Below are 23833 nucleotides of genomic sequence, written 5' to 3'. Positions count from 1 at the left end.
CTTACAAGTTTCTTGAATGTTGAATGAATTGTCTGCTTTTCCCTCAAGTTTCCATTGTAGAAGGCAATCTCCTCACTAAATAGGAAACATCAATGGAGATTAAGTGTAATTTACCCATACATTTCTTGTGCAGTTTTCACACGTTGATCGGATTCCAGTAGGTGTGCTCACCTGTTAGTGATAAGGCGTGAGTTCACATAGCGGTACTCTCCCTCATAGCGCTGCTCAGTCACTGTCATCTTCCCTATGGGCCTCCTCAGTCTGGTCAGGAACAGGCCTGAGATCAGCAGGTAAGCCATCATGATTGCTGGGCCCTATTTACAGATAGGGGAAAGGAATTTATTGCCAATTTATGAGACAAAAACCATGGGTGTCTTCTTTAATAAAAGAAGAAAAAACTTACACATTGATATTTGAACAAAACAACAAACTCTAGTTTCTCTCTTCTCAAGAACAGTCACTGGTATTTTCTGGCAGATCTTACAGTAGCATCATTAAAACATATTCACATCCCCCCACTGTCATGTTACCAATATAACTGAAAACATTCAAATCTCCTAAAAAGAGCAGAAATTTAAGCAAAAATAGTTCCTACATATCAACAGAAAAATGAAAGATACAGATTTCAGCTTTAACTAGGCTCTGAGAGCATTGACCTGCATCCTAAAGAAATGCAGATCAAAACTTTAGGCCAGTGGTCCCCAATCCTAGTCCTCAAGCCCCTCTATCCTGCATGTTTAAGGTGTCTCCTTGCTGCCACACCTCATTTAAATAACTGGACTGGCCAGGTGGCATGGGTAGGGGCCTTTGCCCGCCCACAGAATCAGTCATGCTCGCCCTGGACTGGAAGCTATTTTTTTTGTTTTTTTTTTTCATTTTTACCTCAGAGTGGCCAATTTTCCATTATTCCTATCTTAATTTGATATAGTAGGGGCTCCCACACTTCCCATATCTGTGCCCTCTATCTCCCACACTTTTTTCAGCTTTTACAACTGGTAATTCCATTGTTAACATGTCAAGACGCGTTTTTCCAACCTGCGTTTAAAAACAACATGAGCACTAAGATGCCAGTTTTACATTTGTGCGGCAGCAATGGATACATGCTGGTGGAGACATGATGCTGCTGTGCAGGTGTGTTTTAGAATCATGGAAGCAAACCAGCAAAAAGAAAAGAACTTTGCACAGTTTTTCCTCCCAAGCTAACCGAGTGAGTTGAGTAATGATTTTGAATGCAGTACATTTTAGACAAATGATGTCTAACCAATGGCAATATATCACATTAAGCTTGTTAACAAAAATAGATTACTAGTATTGTTATCTTTGTTCAAAAGTGAGTTGTACTGGTTACATTTACTTGAGAAACCTTTTGGGAAAGGTACATAGAGTAGTTTTCCTGTAACATACTTTTTTTCTTTTACTCGTTTCATTCTTACACTTACAGTTAGAAATATATTACAGTGTAATGACTATGAGCTACCTTTGTATTTTAAATATTTTTAAAACGGTAGGATATTCTGATGCTATGCCTTAATACACCAATATGCGCTACCCACACAAAATGTTATGGGTAACAGGTAAGATATTCCGATTTAATAATTTAGCGCATCACCATGTACATAGAGGTAGGATTTTCTGATCAGTGAATTTAGTAGATAAACATGTGCTGTCTACTAATGTGAAACAGGTAGAATATACTTATGAAGGCTTTGGTGAATCAAGATCCTCTACCGATTTACCTGGTACTAGGATGTTCTGATGAAGGAGTTTTAGTGCATCAACATGTGCTACCTCTATATTTTGTAACAACATTCAAATGAAGGAATCTGGTGTAGCAAAATGTGCTACCCACATATGCCCCTTTTCCACCGGCTCTACTCGGCCGGCTCGGCTCTATGGAGCCGTGAGGAATGAGTCGTTTTTGTCAGTAGTGGAGCGAATGTACAGCCTCGTTAGCCGCTTCAGAGCGACGGAGCCCCACGGTGAACACCGACCAGACGCAGCTGACGCCGCTGCTGCTCTCCAGCCAGGTGAGCAGTTTGGAGATATATCTGTCTGGTTTTTACTACGTTTAAGGTTGCATACATACAGTCATGGAAGACATTTAAAACACAAAGTCTGCTGTATTTTTATTGCTCAAACACAACATGAGCATTTTCTGAAGACACTCGGTTGCACATTACAGTTCTAAATAACTCAATATTGTACAGCATTTTACCTTCGCTTGTTTCTTATCTTTGCGTGAATCTACGTGCTTCGATTGTTTCTCATTTTGCTGTTGAATCTGAGTTTCCCCCGTTGTGAGATAATAAAACATATTATATGACATCCTATTATTGTAAAATGGCTAGATATCAGTTCTCTAATCAAATTATGAATTAGTAATTGCAGAATGAGCAATAAACCTGAAGAAAACGATGGTGGTATTTTATCCATGGCTGTATGCATGCATAGGTCTAAAACTTACAAGTAATTACATTTTGTCTTTAATTTACACTATTCCAGTTATTTATAATTCTGTATGGCTGGATGGTAAAAAAAAGAGTTTGCATGTATATATAAAGTAACATGTCTGTTTTAAATAATTCCTTATGTGTGACTTTCACATTAGTAACTGTTACTTATCTACATTTATGTGCTATAAGCTATAACATCTGATTACTTTTCCCAGGGAGCAGGAGAGCAACATGGCTGACATGATGCAGAACGATGAGGAGAACCATCAGAACAACAGGATCTCCTTCAGCAGGAAGCAGCTACCAGCAGAGATGGCAGAGCTCCATGGAGAATTGAGACAAACAGAAAAATAAAAGTTGTTCTCTCAGTGAACAAAGTCTCTATTTCTGCTCACTCCACACATTATTGTATATACTGTAGTTTATATGGCATCAAGGTCCTAATACAATCCTCCCAAAATGTGAGGAGCTTTAGCCAGAGTGAAAATAACATTATATTATATAAATATGTCATTGAACTTTTTTTTGAAATGAAATGAAATGAAATTTATTCGAACATGATACAAATATAAAAATAAAATAGTGCACAGTAACAAGAAGTGCATAAGAAAGAAGAGAAAATACAGGTTTTTTGTTTCAGTTAACATATCATGCTCAAAATGGGGTAGGAAGAAGTGAGAACTTATAAACTCCTACCCCCTAAACACTTGAAACTTTAGAGTCCTACTGTCATTAAAAAAATCAAAGTCAAAGTGGCAGTCAGAAGTAACAGTTACTAATATTTACCTATACATTTTCCCATTTTATACTGGTTTGTCTTTCTAAACCCTTACACCAAGTTATCTGCAATACACACCTTATTGCTTTCTGTCACCCATATGTGTATCTATTGAAAATTACCTCCTTGTATTTTCTTTTGAATTGTGTTAAACTATTGCTTTGTTTTAAATCTTCATGTAACTTGTTTCATAACTTTACACCTGTAATTGAAATACAGAAGCTTTTTCTTGTTGTTCTAAAATTGCGGATCTTGAAGTTCGAGTGACCCCTTAAGTTATACCCCCCTTCTCTTTCAGAAAACGTGCTCTGTATGTGCTCAGGTAACAACTTTTTAGATACTTTGAACATAAATTGAGCCATTTTAAATTCTACAAGCTCGTCAAATTTGAGAATTCTGGATTTTATGAAGAGTGGGTTTGTATGCTCATAATAACCAACATTATGGATGATTCTAATGGCTCGTTTCTGTAGGACGGTTACCGGATGTAAAGAGCTCTTGTAATTAACTCCCCACACTTCACAGCAATATGATAGATATGGTAAAATCAGAGAGTTATATAGAATATGAAGTGATTCAGCATTCAGTACATGTCTAGCTCTAGCCAATATGGATATACTTCTACTGAGTTTACTCTGTAAATGTTTAATATGAGGTTTCCAACTGATTTTGTCATCTATTATTAAACCGAGGAACTTATTAGCAAAAACCCTTTCTAGAGTTACGTCCTCTATTTGAACTTGGATTTCAATCTACTTAACATTGTAGATTACCAATGAAGCCATCCGAAACTGAATACATTATTCAGCAAACCAAACATTTTGACATTATTATCAGGGTTGCTATTAACAAGAACCCTAAATACAAATCATGTTAGTTTCTAGTTTATACATCATCATTCTATCCACTCACTGTTTATCTGTTTTCCTGTAGAATCTTCAATGTAAGAAAGGGAGAAAATGTTCCCAAAACCTGTAACCTTAATTAGCAGTGTTGTGGTACTCGAAGTTGGTCTTGGTCTCGAGACCGGTCTTAAGACCATGTTTTGATGGTCTCGGTCTCGTCTCGGACTCGACTGCATTTGGTCTTGGTCTTGTCTCGGTCTCGGGCTCTGAGGACTCGGCATTTTATTTCAAGACCAGTCAAGACCACAACTGTGAAAATACCACTAAACGTACAGCATACTGTTCAGTTTATTTGTTAACATCTTTGTTTTCAGTGGATGCAAAACGCACCGATTAAAATCCAAGCAACTACGTGTTTCTCTCCCCACCTCCCCACTTTCCACTCGCGCGCGGCGCTCCAGGACATGCGCAGTGGTTTTCTCTCAGCAGCAGAAAATGTTTGTCTAATCGTCAGTAATATAATAGCGCTACAAAAATAGTAAGAAATCCGATGGCCACAGCTAACTCAACATCGCTTCGCCTTCACAAACGGTGGGGACAACGTCTAACTTTTTTCGTCACTTAGAAAAGTAGCTCAAAGAAGGTAAGATCTGTTAACGTGATGTTAGCAAAGCTAGCTGTACAGAGACACATAAGCATTTATGATGAAAAAAAGTCACTCAGTGCCTGAATTATTGTGCGGAGGCATTGACTGACTTGTCGCATATATGGGACAACACTATGTCAAAAAGTCTGCAATATAGTGAGGTGACATTCAGAAACAGTCGATTCTTCTCCACGGCTCTTTACTTATTAGATAGGACTGGAGTGTCACTCACAGAGAGCCATTGTTCTATCAGATTACCATACGCTGTCAGAATAGCAAACATGCAGTGAATACCATGCCTGTGCATGCGCATTAAGAAGTCCGACCGTCAGAGGAGTTGTCAGTTCACCATATGCAGCAAGTTATGACGAAAATAAGTCATTAAATTGTTTTCAATGATAACTATATAGATATACATGTGTTGTCATGGTTACAAAGTGTATTTAAAGCAGGGTCTGGCTGCAGATGGAGTCAACTACAACACACACACGTGTAAAACTCACTTAACCGCTAAGTCAGGATGCCGTACAACTGTTAATTACAAAGTGTATGACGATCTACGTCATGATTCTATGTTGCTGATTAAATGAAATGGTAATGGTAATGACGTGTCTGACGGATATAGCCGATGTTCTATCAGATAGCCATACGCTGTCAGAATAGCAAACATGCAGTGAGTACCATGCCAGCGCATGCGCATTAAGAAGTCCGACGGTCAGTGGAGTTGTCAGTTCAGCATACGCAACAAGTTATGACGAAAATAAGTCATTAAATCGTTTATAATATGACATAATATGATAACTAGATAGATATACATGCATTGTCGTGGTTTCAAAGTGTATTTAAAGCAGGTCTGGCTGCAGCTGGATGCCATACAACTGTTAACCAAGTGTATGATGATCTACGTCATGATTCTATGTTGCTGATTAAATAAAATCATATGGTAATGACAGCGTCTGAGATAAGCATATGACTATCTGACAACGTATGCTGATCTGACAGAACACCGTGAGTTCGTGTTAAGCGTATGACTATCTGACCTGACAGGACACCTGATCTTTGTTCTTGTAATCCTCTGTGTACACTGCATCTTTATTTTATTTAATTATGTACGTTGATATTTAAATTAACAAATAACTAAAACACAAGAACGAAAGAGCACACAGAGCATGCACATTGCTCTTTGATTGTTTTTTGTTCAAAGTGGCAGCTGTAATGTTTGCCATGGTGTCAGACTACCTGGCTTCATGTACTGGGATAGAGAGTGAAAATAGTCACGATGAGCGCCTTCGGTTTGGTTACTTCTTGCTTGTTGCTCCTTGGTCAGTGTTCATGGTTGAGCATTATTTACCGTCAGGGCATTGCCTCAATTGCTATGTTTAATGGTGCAGATAGTGGTGGTTTCTTACATGAGCAATATGGGCAAATGCCCAGGGTGTTATGTTTTTTGGGATGGCACGAGACCATCACACATTGTAGCACAGAAATGGAATATTTAATATCTAGGTGTTCTTATGGGAATATGGATCTTTCAGATTATTTTGAAAAGGAATTTTGATCATATTTTACATTTTATCGTATCATATAGCACGGGGCGCTGGTCTTGGTCTTTACTCGGTCTCGACTTCCCTCGGTCTTGGTCTTGACTTGGTCTCAGACCCTAAAAGTCTTGGTCTTGTCTCTATGAGGGGCCCCATAGGCCAAAACCTACAAACTCTCTTGCACGTACTATCAAACTCTCTGACAGAGTTTGATTGCAATGGAAGTTATCTTAAAATTTCAGTTTCTGATTGGACCCCTGGCAGGCTTTTCAAAATAAAAGCGGACCTCCGGTTTATGTTTGATTCATGTTTTAAGAATGTATATGTGCAATTTTTGTATTTTGTGTGCGTGTATGAGTCTTTAGTATGGAAACATTTCCGCCATGACAAAAAAAATAAAATACCAACAGGAAGTCATAATTCTGACTTTCAAAGTCATAATTCTGACTTTCAAAGTATGACTTTGAAAGTCGAAATTATGACATTGAATCTCATAATTATGACTTTGTATTTGTACAGTGTACTTAGGACTTTGTTGTATAAACTTAATTGTGCCAAGTTAAATTAACTTAGTTTAGTAAAGTTGATTCAACTTAGAAATAGCAAGTAAATTATCCTCTTCTTAACTCAACTACATCAAGTTAGTCCAACTTGTATGAGAGGCCCCATAGGCCAAAACCTACAAACTCTCTTGCACGTACTATCAAACTCTGACAGAGTTTGATAGTACGGACGGAAGTTATCTTAAAATTTCAGTTTCTGATTGGACCCCTGGCAGGCTTTTCAAAATAAAAGCGGACCTCCGGTTTATGTTTGATTCATGTTTCTCTCCTGCGGCTTTAAAAATGTCAAACTTTGTGTTAATTGATTTGCTAAATGTTAGAGCCATGAATAGGAAATATTTAAGTTATTTGTAAGATGGTTTGTTTGTATTTTATAAAATTTAGTTAGGACGATTGATATTTGTTTAGGCATTTTTATTGTGCAATTTAGTTTTATTTTGAAAGGTCTAGGGAATGAAACAGATATTGGATCTATTGCCATAACACTAAAGGAAATCATATATCTTAAAATAAATTAAAACATATTATGTGGGCAAAAAATTCTGTAAACCACATATGTGCTACCTCAATCAAAATTGCTGACATTTGACATTTAACAAATCTTTCAGATTACATAAACAATACCTTACCAGGTACTTTTCTGACTTCAGGATGACACAGGGACACCTATAAGACCAATTTTAACTGAGGTTGCAAATATGTGCGTTACAGGACTTTTTGCCCACACTATATATATATATATATATATATATATTTTTTTTTTTCAGATACATAATGTTTTGCAAATTAAAACCCTCTATGGCATGGCGTTGCCCTCAGGCAACAAACCACATTTCTGTACCTCACATTGCTCTGTAATTTTATTTTGGGGGGAATGATTTAAAATACCTCCAGACATATTTTTGTCCAAATAAAAGAGGTATTGAGGTTCATGTGACCTTTTACTTAGAAGAGGAACAGTCCTTTTTATGAAGCAGAGGTGGATGCTACACCTTGCCTCCTACTTGTAAGTTATACATCAGTTTTCTTCATGTTTAAATTTGGGTCACTAACTAAAAATATTTTAATATCTGTAAGTATGTAAAGAAGCATTATAGATCATTTCAAGACAATTTTTTTTATAATTTATATGCTAAAACTGTGTTTTCTTGTTTGTTGCCTCAGGGCAACATTGCACAGTTAGGGCCCTTTTGCTCAGACAACATTATTCTAATGTGATGATATTCAATTGATTACAAAATAATTATCAAAGCCAATTTTTTTACTTTATTATTGACTAACAGCAACAGGAGATGGATGCAAGATCGTTTCATGGACAAAATGTGCATGGTTCATAAGCTGGGGTCATTCCCAATGAAAACATGAGGATCCATTGTAAAACCAATATTTCATTGTTTGTTTATCCTCAAAACTGACTTCAGTCCCAAAGGGTGAAGAGCTGGTCATCAATGAACAAATGGCCCCATTTCAAGGCAGGCAAAGACTGAAGCAATACCTGCTAAACCCAAATGTGGTTTACAGAATTTTTTGCCCACATAATATGTTTTAATTTATTTTAAGATATATGATTTCCTTTAGTGTTATGGCAATAGATCCAATATCCGTTTCATTCCCTAGACCTTTCAAAATAAAACTAAATTGCACAATAAAAATGCCTAAACAAATATCAATCGTCCTAACTAAATTTTATAAAACACAAACAAACCATCTTACAAACAACTTAAATATTTCCTATTCATGGCTCTAACATTTAGCAAATCAATTAACACAAAGTTTGACATTTTTAAAGCCGCAGGAGAGAAACATGAATCAAACATAAACCGGAGGTCCGCTTTTATTTTGAAAAGCCTGCCAGGGGTCCAATCAGAAACTGAAAATTTAAGATAACTTCCATTGCAATCAAACTCTGTCAGAGTTTGATAGTACGTGTAAGAGAGTTTGTAGGTTTTGGCCTATGGGGCCTCTCATATGTCTCGGTCTTGATACACTCTGGTCTTGGTCTTGTCTTGGTCTCGGGTTAGGTGGTCTTGAACACAACACTGTTAATTAGTGATAAATAAGACTGAGTTTAAACTTTTAATCTTTAAGTGTCCAAAATGTGAAAACATGGAACTAGAACCAGTAAGATTGGAAGGAATGTGGTTTTATTTGTTCTCAGTATACCTTGGACATCAGGTGAATCATAATTAAACGTATTGAGAAGTTAAAAACAACAGACATTTTTTTTATCAGAAATGTTTCATCAGCATATTGAGCTCATGTGATTCCTGCTCCAGAAAGGTGAAGGTCTCTGGACATCCTGAAGGTAAACACCGACCAGCAGTCAGGAAGACGGACACTGATGAGATCCTACAACCCAAAGGCTGCAGAAGAACCACGATGGTCTGCGGCGGCAGTTTACCAACATGAAAACACATTGAAATATATGATGAATTAATTCTGATATTTGTAAGTTATTTGCAACACCATGATTGACATTAGCTCATGTATATTCGGCACTATTACAAGTTTTATCGTAGTTTAATACAAAAATCATCGTTAGCTTACATGAACCGTCTGAGCCACCTGCTTTCCTGCCGCTGCAAGGCGGAGATCAGCTCCTCCTCACCACATCGCTGCTTTCCTCCCACTGTCACATTTTCTTTTAGTCTCAGAAAAATCGGAATCAGGCTATAAAAAATAGCTCAGCTTTCTCTTCTTCTTTTGTATCAGAAAAACAACAACTCGCGTTAGGTCGCATGTAACGAAGCACAGCACGTAGCTGCTGGTGGCGGGGCGCTACACCCCCCCGCCACCAGGAGGCGGTACCCTGCAACAGAGCCAAGTGGGCCGGTGGAAACGTGATCACTCCGAAACAGAGCCGAGCCGAGCCGGGTTGTTGAAGTAGAGCCAGTGGAAAAGGAGCAGTATTTACCAGGTAGGATATTTTGATGGAATTTTGGTATCATCATGTGCATAAAATACACATGCTATCATGTATTTTATAAAGGTGGAATTCTAAAATACACATTTGGGGGTAATTGGGGTTATAGTGCATCTAAATGTACTAGCTTTACATATTAAAACCAGGCACACTATTCTCATGAAGGGTTTTAGTGCATTTACATGAACAGGTATTTTTAAACAAGGATTCAAGTGCTTTTAGAAAAGTTTTTGTCATTCACATATTTTTCTCAAATGCCACTTATCTCTGCTAAGTGCCACTTAAAACACATCACTTAAAGAACAATTTGATTATTATATTTAAAACTGACACTAACTGCTAAGGTCTTTTGCATGTAAACATGACGGTAGCGATTTTCTAAGGGTAGCACAGACCAATAGACATAGCTATCTAGATGTGCTATGGTTGGAAATCTGATGAGGCAGCACAGATTGTCACAACACTGGCCCTTGCTGCAAGTCAAGATGCGCACACATTCTCTGTGATTGTCAGCTGCTATGGCAACGAGTCTGCGTGTAGCACAGTTGACACGGAGAACAAGAAACAAGTGGTTTTGAGTTGTTCTTCAACCATTTTTCTGCATTATTTTTCACTATTCGAATAGCACTAAATTCATTACATCTCCATAAGTATATATCTTAACTTGATTTAGTTAACTGAATTGTTTTACAACAGCATTGCAGCTTGAGATGTCTTTTTTCCTCCCAGCGTTGTGCACATTCTCAAAATTTCCAGATGTACTATGCAAGTGGTCCATAGAAATAACAATGGCGCAGTCATACCAGGACAGGAAAGAGAAACAGGCTAAAAAGAGTCCGGTCTGAGATGCAAAGTGCACTTTCTGTGGCTCCTTTTGAAATACAAACACTTAAACGGTTCCTTAGGTTTCACCTTAATAGTGCTAATTCAGCTGATCTGCATAACGAAGCAGCGCCAACTTCTCATTCAAAATGTACTGATTTGCTATGAAGTTGAGAATGTGATGACAGAAAAGCAGAGGACAGGGGAGTATAACAGAAAAATTGTAACATGATGGGGAAAAAAAAAACATTATGCCAATAAGTACGGTTGATTTTGAGGGCTGTTCATGAAGCAAAGATTCAACTTTCCTTCAAGAGCAGCCACAGACAGTATTTCAATCAAACAATCCATCAAATTTTATATGTATTACACCATTCTGTAACAAGGCATTTCAAATGCATTAAATAATAAAAACACAAATACAAAGTCATAAACCACACAGCCAACAATTGAAAAATTATATTTTGTCAAGGGCTGTCGTTACTTCTGAATGCATATTGCTCTGTTCATGGGGGATTATGTTTTTCATGTTTTATTCTTTTCAGTTTTTATTTTTTTATTCAGCAACCTGTTTTGTTATATTTCATAAATATATCAAAGTTTAATGTGAGAAAACCAATTGAAGAAACAAATTAATATTGCTGACAAAATAATGTCAAAGTTAAATGGTGGGGGTATTTAATTCAGCAAATTATGAAAAATGTTGCCCTTTATGTCATGGAAAGACAGATGACGTCCTTGATGCAAGAAAAATTAAGGTTTTTGAGAAAATGGCCATTTACCAATTAATCATTAATCATTCACCAGGTCATTTCACCTCTTTTGAGTATCTGGGAATTGAGGTTAAAGGTCACAAACAAACTTTGACCCTAACTTTATACAAAACTCCAACATAGGTGGAAAATTTCTTTACCGACTTGAATGAGCTTCTATCTCTCATATGCATTGATTACGATTGTTTAATCATTGTAAAGGTTTGAAAACTCAACATTCATGTTGACAACCGCCAAGTCAGAGGGGCAAAAAAGCTCTTTAATATATTAGAGAGTTTTGGTTTAACACAACATGTCAAACAAGCAACACACACTCATGGACACACACTGGACCTGGTTATCAGTGAGGGTGTGAATATTTCCAATGTTTCTGTAACTGATGTCGCCTGTCGGATCACTTCCTGTTATCTTTGAAAGTTCTTTATCCGTTAACCCACTTGGACAAACAGCTACTCTCACAAAACTTTCTTTCACAGAAAACACAGTAGAAACATTTAATCAAATCTACTCTTCTTCCTTGTCCTTAAGCTGTAGTGATGTAGATGAGTTGGTAGATGATTTTCAGTCTAAAGTTTCAGATATCATTGATTACATTGCCCCCATTAAAGTGCAGGTTGTGACTGGTAGGAAGAAATCTCCATGGAGAAATGCACAAACAGTTCAATCTGCTAGATAACTGCCGTTGGGCAGAACGGAGATGGCATCAAACTCAACTTCATGTTTAATATGAAATCTATAAAGAAAAATTACCTAACTATCACTCAACACTAAAATATGCAAGGGAGACTCTTTGCAGACGTCATAAACAAAAAACATTAAAGCTCGAGCTTTATTTGCAACAGCTGACAGGCTCACAAACCCTCCTATGATGTTACCACCTGAACTCCAATCTAATGCCTGCAACAAGTTTTCCAGTTTCTTTTCAGAGAAAATTCAAAAAGTCAGAGGATTAATCTGCACATCCACTCTAAAAGCAGTACCAATGCTGTACCCAAACAAAACAAATACAGGAAAAATGACCCAGTTTCAGCTACTGCATTATAAAACCCCAGAAGAAATTATAAGTCAATTAAGCTCCAGTTCCTTCTGTCTGGATGTTCTACCCTCACATTTCTTTAAGAAAGTCGTGCCTGTCATTAATGATCTGATCCAAATAGTAAACTCATCGCTCTCATCAGGTGACCTCCCATTCGTCAGCAAAATTATTGAAAAAGCTGTTTAAACAATTAAATAGCTTCCTAACGATAACCAACCGCTTTGCCTCCTTCCAGTCTGGTTTCCGATCTCACCACAGCACGGAGACTGGCCTAGTCAAAGTGTTCAATGATATCCATGTAAGTACAGACTGTGAGAGAACCACAGTGCTGGTTCTGTTGGACCTCAGTGCAGCTTTTGACACTGTTGACCATGACATTTTACTGAATCGACTGGAGAGTCGGGTCGGACTCTCCGGTCGATTGGTCCAGTGGCTTGAATCTTACATAAAGAACAGGGATTTCTAGTGTAGGCAAGAATAAGCTTGGCTTCAGCCTATTCTTTTTTTTGATAAATTATGGGTTTGTTTATTGTTGTTTTGTTTGTGTCATGTGTTTAATGTGGGCAATTTACCAAAATAAATTATTGATTGATTGTTTCAATTGGAAACTTCTCATCAAAGAGGTCAAAGGTCACATGTGGGGTTACCCAAGGTTCAATCCTAGGACCCCTCCTATTCAATATCTATATGCTCCCACTGGCTCAGGTTATAGCAGGAAATAAGATCAGCTACCACAACTATGCAGATGATACACATTTAGTTTCTATGCACCACAAATCTGGAACAAACTTCCAGAAAACTGTAAAACAGCTGAAACACTGACTTCCTTTAAATCTCGACTAAAAATCCACCTGTTTAGAGATGTATGTGAAACATAATCAATTAAGAATTTAATGATGGCACTTGATTTAATGTTATGTTTTGATTGTTGATTCTATGTTGCATGACTTTGTGTTTTTGTGTTTCTCATGTAAAGCAGTTTGAAATGCCTTGCTGCTGAAATGTGCTATACAAATAAAATTTGATTGATTGATCAATTGACTTTAGATTTAAAAGTACTTCACTGATCCCAAAGGGAAATTTACTTAATTAATAAGCTACATTTGAAAACCTTATGCAACATTATATGTAAACACCACAGAAGAACATCCAATCAATCTCAGTCAAACTTCTTCAACTGCAGATCAGTGTTTCAGAAGCAACAGCCTTCATGAACCTTACATATCATAAAAAAGGTCAACAAGAATTTCAACAAATAAATAGAAATACAAAAACAGATAAATAGGAGACAATGGTCTGCAAAACCAGTGGCTTGGTACGTGAGTAAATCTGCCTACCTGAGCTCCAATGGCACTGGCCAGCTTGAAGATGTACAAAAAAATATCTAACAGAGGCTGGAAAACAAACACAGAAAGCAAAATTTGATTCATTGCAGAAAAATAAACTTTGTAAATGCAAATATTTAGATGGAGTCTATTGGAATGATGCAATCTGACAGGACAAAATGCTGATCATAGAGCCCTACTTTCACACTACCTGCTCTGGTAATCAGAAGAATTGACAGGCAACAGTAAGCTTAATGCTGCCAGGTAGGGATGTGAACAGGCACTGATTTACTTTCATTTCTTGACTACAACCGGTTTTTTTCACATGCTTAGTACAATGTACACACTGTGATGCACCTAATAAAAAGGTTCTTACCAACAGCTTTCCAAAGGCTGGACACGCTCATCAGCACAAGCTTTGCTAATGCGCTTGTGCTGTATGATGAGAAGGACAGCCCAAGGTCAAGAGCAAATTTGCCTCGAGACATTGGGTGACAGTGGGAGCAAAAATGTAAGTGACTGAGGATGTGTGTGTCAGACTATTAAATTTTGATACTGAAGAAATGTCAGAATTATACAGGAGGAAGATGAACATAGAAATCAATGACTTTTCCTGGTAGGCAACTTTTTTAAACAGCCGTGTTCCAGGGATTGTAAGTAAGACGTTTTGTGTATGTTAACAGTGCATATTTCACAATAGTTAAGGTAATGCTGTGCCAAGGCAGTTCTGCGTAAATATTCCGTTACAACATGGTACTCCTGTGGCTTATAGACAACTGTAGGTGTATATATGTTTTTTTTAAGTGAGTGAGTGCGAATTCTATTTAGTTGCACTCAATAGTCTAGAAGTTACAATATGTATGGCTGGGTGTGGTGTTCTCTTATTTACAGTAGTCTACAGACTGCTGGCGACATGCTGCATTATTTCTTCTAAAATTGGCATATGTATGGTACAAGAGCATACCTTGCTGAGGTTGGAGTATAGATCAACTACACTGTTGCAGAACTTCTCCACATCTTGAGTCAGTAACTGGTCTGCATTGGCAATTCGGTTGTCCAAGTTTCCCATTTTGTAGTAAGTGAAACCTCTGAAGAGGGAGAAAACAGTTACATTTTAACATCAACAGACACACTGAATTATAATCCTTTTTTTCTTTTGAATGAAGCACCTTATGCAAACCTCTTAAAAACTAGTGAATGCCAACGGGGTCAATTCACATTACTTTGACATATATACTACGCGTGAACAAAGTGTAAAGTATGTGATGTTTATGAGATGAAGAAATGTCAAAATGTGTAAGTATGTGTTTATGTCCTTTCTGGACAACTTTATGTAATGGCAGTCCGGTCTCTACTCATTGGCTATTTTTGATGCTAGGCTGAATTTCTTTAAGAAAGAGAGGGAGAGCATTCCATCTTTCAATGCTGGAATAACCCAGCATTGAAAGATGCTCTCTGTGCACTGTTCTTGAGCTAATCTGAAGGCCACATGAGATTTGAAGGTCTGTAGTGATTGACTGCAGAAAGTTGATGACCTCTTCACACTGTGCGCTTCAGCATCTGCTGCCTGTCAGTTTACTTGGCCTACCACTTCTTGACTAAGTTGCTGTCATTACCAAACACTTCCATGTTGTTATAATACAGCTGACAGTTGACTGTGGAATAATTAGGAGTGAAGAAATTTCACTACTTGATTTGTTGCACAGGTGGCATCCTATCACAGTTCCAAGGTGCAATTCATTCTTTCACAGATGTTTGTAAAAACAGTCAGCATGTTTAGGTGCTTAATTTTATACACCTGTGGCTATGGAAGTGATTGGAACACCTGATTCCGATAATTTGGATGGGTGAGCAAATACTTTTGTCAATAGAGCTTTGGAACGTGACGTCACTGCTGTAGACGAAGGGATATCAGCGCCATCTTTGTGGGCCATAAATATAAAGGACAAAAACAACATTCTCGCAGATTTTTTTAATCCAAGTTACTTAAAATAATTTAGCTATGGTACGAACTTGCTGCGTTATTGGGTGTAATGTCCAATCACACGACTGAAATGGTAAGATGCAAAACTGACTTTTGTTTCACCATTTTCCTGCTTGGAAACAACGCAAGGAGGCTAAGCTATCGAAACTAATGAGAAGAAGACGAATGTCCTGGTATCAGAGGTGAGACGTCCTGATATTACCTTCTCCAACATCCCCAGGTCCCTACAAGTTTGCTCCAGACATTTCTATTCTGGTGAGTGTCTAAATTTGCTTTGTTGGTGTTGTGTCATATTTTTTGCTATGATTTTGTCCAGGTGTACTCATGTTCAGTTTATGTTGAATTCATTTAAGTAAAATGGGTCAACCTTGTTCAGGTCGGGCTAATATTGTTTACGTAGCATAGTCCAAGTTTTGTCAGTGGACATCAAGGTTCTTACATTATTGTGAAGTAAACTATTTAACTTTTCTAGTGTTATCAAATTTACAGCATTAATACTGATGTGTGTTCTGATATGTCCTCTTAAAGGCAAACCAATGCATGAAATGGATGAGCTCAATCCTGACTGGGTTCCAGCCCTGACTATGGGTCACTGCGAGGTAAATGAAACAACATTGGACCGACATGGGCGTCAATTAATGAGGCGATACAGCAAAACCATCAAAAGGTTACAGAGACTGTTTTCATTATTTACCCCAGAAGAGGTAAATAATGAAAACAGAGTAGAGGAGGCAATAGAAGAGGAGCAAGTTGGAGAGGCTGAGGAGGAAACCCCAGGAGAGGAGCTCAGCAAGGCTGCAGAGACTGAAGAGGAACAGGAACCATTTGTGTTGAAATATGTGTACAACTGGAAGTGGCTGTTTTCTCATTTAATAATTTAATGGATTAAACATTCATGAATCGTTTGATTCAAGCACTTCAAGTTGCATGTAAACAGGTGAAGAAATGAATCATATTTTAAGTAAAAATTTGATATTTAAATATTTCAGGTAATAAACATACACGTAATGAAAGATTATATTTTTAAATAAATATTTTATGTGATTAAAGTAAACAATTATATAATCAGACATCTGCTTGTTACGTGTAAAGTAACAAGCAGATTGTCAGGACACTGGGTTGATGGGTTTGTTTTTCTTTATTTTGTTCATTAAAATAACATCCACATAAAGTACGTCTACTGCCTGCTGTGTTTGTGTCCACCGCCACACCACATCATGACAAACCAGATGAAAGAGACCATATTTAAACATTTAATGTGTAATTAAACAATAAAGGTGACAAATCTTATGAAACAGATCACACTTAAGGTAAATATTTGTTGTATTTAACATATTCCAGGTAAGTGAACATGTAATGAAATAGATCCTGTCCTAGAATTGTATGCAATTGAACATTACAGGTAACAAATGTGATGATCGTCTGAGGTAATACATTTTATGAACACTTTTTAAAAATATTTTCTAAATATAATTTTGGTAAAAAAAATAAAAAAGGGGTCAAATGGAATAAAAATACGCCTCATCTATGTAGTTTAGTAGAATAATTTCACATGGATTTTGAGTTAATAGGTCACATGACCTAAAAGCTATTGAAGAAAAATACTAAATTTTAACTACAGAAATAGCTAAAAAATAGAAAAAGTGTTAAAATATCACAAAGATGAGTGTGCCTCATCAGTCTAGTACAGGGATGGGCAGCTCCAGGCCTGGAGGGTCTCCTGCAACTTTTAGATGCGTCTCAACTTCAACACATCAGAGTCAAATAATGAGGTCGTTAGCAGGGCTCTGTAAAACCTGACTGCACTTAGGAGGAGATTCAGCTGTTGGATTCAAGTGTGTTGGACCAGGGAGACGTCCAAGAGTTGCAGGACCAGGATTGCCCACCACTGGTCTAGTAGAACAATTTCACACAGATTTTGAGTTAATGGCACATGATTTGGAAGCTATTGAAGAAAACATTTAATATTAAAATTATTTAAAGTATTGAATATGTCTTCGTGTAATAGCATGAATTACCACTTTTCTGTATCAGTTGGTCACAAGACAAGGCATTTATTTACAGGAGTGTTTGGTTCGGAAATTGACAGTCCCTATGTGAAGCTCCAAGCGCTTGAGGAGGGAGCGGTATAGAACAGCTGGCTGAAATTAGCTCACTTTTTTTAAATCACTTAAAAAAAGACATTAAAAAGTGCTGGACTTACTGCAGGTACTGGTCATACAGCTTCTTTGTGAGCCTCTCACGGAACCTCAACTTTAGCTCATTTAGGCCCAACTTCAAGAAGTTGTTCACCAGCGCTATCTGTAATGACCCAATCATACTTCATTAGGCAAGGCAAGGATATTTATATACTTCCATTAATTCATTGAATAAATATGTGCTTTACAGGAAAAGTTAAAAAACAGAAACAAGAGACATTAAATACAACTAAATAACAGCAAAGTTGAAGCAACACATACAGATAAATCTTTGATCTTTGTGGGTAAGTTGTAGTCATCAGTATTTTCAGTCCTGGTTAAAGAAACCAATAGTTTCTACACTTTTTAGGTTGTTTGTTCCAGAGCAGAGGAACACAGAAACTAAATTCTCTCACCTTATTTAGTTCTTGGAAAACTGAGTAAGCAAGTCTCCTAAGACCTGAAGAGACTGAAACTCATTATGGCCAAAACCATTTTCTGTCAACATTTTATTATGCAGATTTTGAAGATTCACATAATAAAAGGTTGATGGATACCAAAAAATTGACTTGCTCAATTTTGCAAAAAGGTTTTTGTTTAGTTTAACAATATGTTAAAACAGAATGTAGTATCTGATCTTAACTCAGATGCATAACCCCCAACTGACACAGAGTAATTAATGGTAGCTCTACAAAAACATTTGAAGCAGGTGCCAGTTCAGTCCAGTATCCTGGTTGTTTTGCAGCCAAGCACTTCAAACATTCAAAAACAATGTAAAACACATAGACAATGGTAAAAACACACAAAGCATCCAAGCAGCAATTCGTAAATATATAAGATGAAATTTAAAACTAACAACTAACTTTATTCAATAGTGGAAAGCAACGTGGATCAGTGGTATAGTAGAAGATACAACATACAGAGGATACAGCCTTAAATGTCTGGATTTGATGCCTGACCAAGGGGCGTTTGCAGCATGTCTTCCACCATCTTATCACACCATTTATGAACAATGGCCACTACCACAAAATGTAATGAGTAGATAAATAAAAAATACAAGTGATTACACTTTTTTGAGTGTAGAGAGAAGTTTAAATTCATTCATCAGCAGCAGGAATTATTATACAATAACTTTAGGTTGACAATGGTTTATTTGAGCAGCTCTTTTTTCCCGGGGTTGATTTTTTAACTGTTTTACAACCTACAACCACAATGATGCTAAAGAACAAAAATTGGGTGAATTTATTGGATATTTTTCAACCACACTTTATAATACTCAAAAATCTTGTGGCATAATTCAGATTGCATGTTAGAGTTAAGCTAAAGTATGAACTTTACTGGCACACACTGGGGTCAAAAGTCTGCTAATTTTGATTATTAATGATCTATTAACATAATAATAATAATAATAATACCTACATTATTAGGCAGCATTCAGAAGTTCTGAATAATGAGAAATGTTTTATATAAACTTCTCTCTAGATAAAAAGGAAAAAAACCTTCCAACAATTAATAGTAAAACATACAAAACATAGGGAGTGCAGCCATTTTACATCAAACTTTAAGACAAACAAGAGAAAAAAGGTTTCAAAACAAACTTACAACTGGCATGAATTTAATAAAGCTGAACAAGAAGATCTTGAAGTCTTTAGTTGAGCGCCCAATGATGGCACTGGAAATGAGAACATGCAGAGAGATCAGCAAATAGCTATAGGAAGAAGGCAATATGTAGACGTAGGGGGAAAAATATGTTTCTTTTTCTAATATATTTAATAAATCTGTTCATGAAGATTTTCAGCACTAGACTGGCTCACATCAGAAATCAAACATAATTTTATCTCTGTCATCCTGGGAATCTACTCTTCTTTAACAGCTATGATTTGTTATTGGGGCATCATGTTATGTGTACATGCTTCCCTCTTGGTCTAATCATTAAAAGAAGTCTCTTTTCACTGACAAAACTCAACTCTCATCTCCATGTTATGTCTAGTCCTGGCAGGATGGCATTATCACATGGCTTGAGGGCATGAAGAACTCTATGGTCCATCAGTTTCTTCAGCATGAAACATATTGTCCTCTTTGGAACCACTAGTTCAATCAGATTTCCTGATGAGTTTGGCAGTTTAGCTTCTAACATTAAACCTCAAGGCAAAATCTTGGGATGACATTGTTCTGTTTTTCAAGCTGGGCACAAATCAAACCTGCGCTTTTTGCAAGAGATCTTGAGACTGCTTAGACAACCATAGTACCGTGGAGAAAAGAGTCAATATTTTACCAGTCTAAGTTTCTCTGCCTGATGATCTTGAGATCTTTCTACTCACCTACAAAGTGCTTCAAGGCCTGGCTTCTTCCTACAGTCCAGATGTCGTACATAGATTCCCAGGTTCTTTTCCCAGCTACATCAGCATTTTCATTTCAACTAAATCTCACCCATGCATCAAGACTGATATTTCATATTTGTTTTAGTATTGACAGCTTCCTGCTACAACAATCTGGTCAGCCTTAGCTGTTTTTAAAGACACTGTAAACCCTGTAACTACACTGTGTAACTTATTAATTCATGCCTTGTAACTGATGAACCTGTTACTGACTGAGGATCAGCATGAAACTAAGATGCACTTCTGAGGCTAAGAGCTGGAAAAACAAGCCTCAAGCCATGCTAACCTTTCAATCATGGTACCGTTTTGGATCATCCACACGTCACAATAGGTCCTGGCCACCAACATGGAGGCAATGAGCAGAAGGTAAGCTGTCTGTGGTGACAAAATAGGAGAAGAGTGAGTGTTCAACGTCCTTTATCTTCCAGACCTTGGCTCACGTAGGATCTACCTTAGAGTTCAGATAACAACATTACGACAGTAGTTATGAAGCTAATGTTTCTGGGTCAAAGAGCATCGCTATCTGTACAGCCATGAGGACATCTGTGCAGGGCCACAAAGAGGGCTGGTGCCTATGTCCAGCAGTCACTGGGCTTTATGTAATCATTAGGTTAAAAAAACAATTACAAAGTCATTGAAAAGAAAACTTAGAAAATGACATAATCTGTCTTAAGTACTAAAGGTCCAGGTATTAAAGAGGTCAAAGATAAGACAAGACTTTGTCTTGCAGGTTGTTTGCAAATTTTAATATGGCTTGTATGAAAATGTTTGGTTAATATCACAGCATTCAGATGAAACAAACCTCCATGCAGAAAACACGTGGCACCATGATGCGAAGGATTCGAAGGATTCGAAGAAAGAAAACTTTATCCACAGCTGTTTTGTCTTTTTTCCCATCTTTCTATATTAAATAGACATAAGAAATTATATTTAGTGATAAATTAATTTTCACTATTCATACAATTGCTAGCAAAAATATAAATATGGGTGACTACGTTGGAGGCTCCTCAGTCAATTGTTTCTGTTTGTTGCAAAAAAAATGTTACAAGAATCTAAGGACTTCACTATTGGCATGCAATACCCTTAAACTAGGTTCTAATATTCAACCATTCCAGATCAGCTGTGCAGGATAAAGCCTTGTAATGAACCTGCTTCACCACAAACTTCCAGCTGGATTGGGGTCTGGCATGTTTGCTGGTCACTGATCTGATTTTCCTACATAAAAGTTGCTCTTTCCTCAGCAGTAATGGCTACATCATCACCAAACCTGTTTTGTATCAATGAAAAAAAAGTAACACTGTAATGTCACCATGTGTTTTTATTGTTGTGGCAGTGACTCTGGCTTTCTATTTCTATTAGGGTTGCAACAATTAAACATTCTACCATATTATTTTCCACTGAAAATAAGGATTCATCACGTCCATTTCCAGCCAATCCTCCTTCAGATGACGTTTCTCCACAAGCAGAAACTATTGTATTTGCCCCTTTGTTTTTTATTGGTGCTGTTCTGAATTTTTACATTTCAGGAATCGGTTTTTGCTTCAAATCAAAACAACTGACTGAGTAGTGATCCATCTTTTTCCCCAAGGGAGGCTTGCTGAGGCTTACCTCTGTGTTCACCAGCAGTTGGGAAGTTCCTTTCAGACTGGGAACAAATGAAAAAACATAATTAACGATACAGTTTTCCTGAAAACATTAATGGGAGGAACCATTCTTGTTTGTTAAAATAGTTCCTGATAATGAAAAGGTAAAGTTGCAAAGAAAAGCAACATTTTCTCATCCATCTTAGAAAAATTGCTCTTTTCACTTTGGAAAAAAGGAAAACACAGCACATCCCAGGCTGTAATTGGTTGAGGGTGGAAGGAGCACTTTGAGGACCTCCATAATCCAGTCACTATGAGGCAGAGTCAGATGACTCTCTGAGGGTTTAGGAGGAAAGTCCACCACAGGACATTAAACAGTCAAAACCCGCCTTGAGGGTCCAGGGTGCCAGAGGTGGATAAGGTTTGTTTGGAGATGCTGAAGGGATCCACCTCGAAGATCATCAGAATGAGCTGGAGAGTCACCAGGGGGAGGATATTTGAGTTTCCTTACTGGACCTGTCAACTCAAACCTTGATTTCATCAGGAGGGATGGATGAACAAGTCAGAAGAAAACTTCAGTGTTTTAAAAAGTGTCAATGAAATGGTTTTACACTGTTTCTGGCTCAGTTTAGGTGCACTACCATGAAGGCCAAGTCCGAGCTAATTTAAAAACATTTTATGATATTTATGCTTTGAACTCATTAGGTAACTAATTTCCCCATTTCCCTCATATTGTGGAATATTTTAGTAGAAGGAGCACATCACCTGTCTGCTTCAGGAGCCCCCTCTGCAAACTTCTACATTTTAAATGGACATTTTAAATTCTCCAATTAAACCACTGAGATTTTTACTCATACTTCAGGGTTGAAGTATGAGTTGAGATTGGGAGATATGCTGTGGTCAGGCTTTTGAACAGGGTATTCAGACATTTTTCTTATTTACTTCATTTACTTCCAGGAAGACTCATGCAGGTTTCCATTTAACTCCATCAGTCATTCATTCAGTTCTGAACATTTTTAAGGCCTCAGTAGCACAAATTTCATAAAGTCGTAGAAAAGACTGAATAAATGAAGCTCTGCAGAAAGAAGGAACATCATTACACATGGAAAACTTACCTCAACTTGAAATTCTAGGTGAAAAACAAAAATTGTTAAAAGGAAATGTGTTTTACCGCATTTAACCTCAGACGTGAAAACAAAGAATAATATAAATCGGAAGCTGCGCAGTTACCTCACATCTCCTACATCACCAGCTAAACCAAATACGAATTTGAGTCAAAAATTTTAAGACCAGTTCCAAATGACTTATAACCAGCAAAAACAGAGACGGATTAAAGCCAAGTTCTCATGACATCCCAGGTAACCTGCCAATGGGAGTTTCACTGATACAGCAGAGGGAGAAGTCCCAGCCAAGTTTAGTCCTTCTAAATAATCACTAACACGGTGTAATACTGGTGGTATGAGCTATAGATTAGATTAGTGTAGAACCAACGTAAAAAGGTTCCTTCTCCCATGGAACAGGTTGACATGAGAAATGTCTCAGCAGCCTGTCGCTGTCTCAAAATTGTTAACACAATTTTAGAACAATCTAAGAAAGAACCACTGACCTGTGTTTTTTGCGCGTTTGACTTCGGTGTCTTAACAGGTACAGAAGCAGCAAGCCACCGCCTGCTAAGCAGGAGTTTTTCGCTGTTAGATATTTACTGAAAGTCGCCATGTTCGTGACACAACGACCGGTTTGGTTCGTTTCACCTGTCACTGACTAGAGCGACCTACTGTCCTGAGGGAGGAGCGCATGCGCACATCTTCTTCTGTATTTTATTGGCGGACTGGTCCATTTACTGCCACCTACCGGACTGGAATATAGACATATACACATACATGGGAGATCTCTACAATACACAGACGGAGACTGTATAAAGTCATGGGAGCTGTGATTTCCTTTTCTTTTTTTATTGTGAAATAACTTCTGTAAAATTTACTGTAAAAATTGGAAACTATCAACAA

The 23833-nt window shown here is 37.4% G+C and overlaps 1 protein-coding gene across 1 annotated transcript in view; it reads right to left on the bottom strand.

The window, feature by feature from the left end:
- The window catches only part of abcd3a (ATP binding cassette subfamily D member 3a), a 47756-nt gene extending 24129 nt beyond the window's left edge, over positions 1–23627 (bottom strand). Inside the window, exons 1-10 of the mRNA XM_088001365.1 lie at positions 23434–23627; positions 21853–21889; positions 21047–21145; positions 20531–20619; positions 19469–19538; positions 17893–17990; positions 14670–14793; positions 13718–13774; positions 172–314; positions 6–75 (exon numbers count right to left, since the gene is read on the bottom strand). Coding sequence (XP_087857491.1) covers positions 6–75; positions 172–314; positions 13718–13774; positions 14670–14793; positions 17893–17990; positions 19469–19538; positions 20531–20619; positions 21047–21145; positions 21853–21889; positions 23434–23543 — 897 coding nt within the window. The 5' untranslated portion in view covers positions 23544–23627. The remainder of the gene's footprint in view (positions 1–5; positions 76–171; positions 315–13717; positions 13775–14669; positions 14794–17892; positions 17991–19468; positions 19539–20530; positions 20620–21046; positions 21146–21852; positions 21890–23433) is intronic.
- Positions 23628–23833: the final 206 nt, after the last annotated feature.

This window comes from Poecilia mexicana, unplaced genomic scaffold (assembly GCF_051168715.1).
Source record: "Poecilia mexicana isolate PSO_F unplaced genomic scaffold, ASM5116871v1 scaffold_20, whole genome shotgun sequence".
NCBI lineage: Eukaryota > Metazoa > Chordata > Actinopteri > Cyprinodontiformes > Poeciliidae > Poecilia > Poecilia mexicana.
The sequence above is the reverse complement of the archived record's forward strand: the minus strand, read 5'-3'. Positions and strand labels throughout refer to the sequence as shown.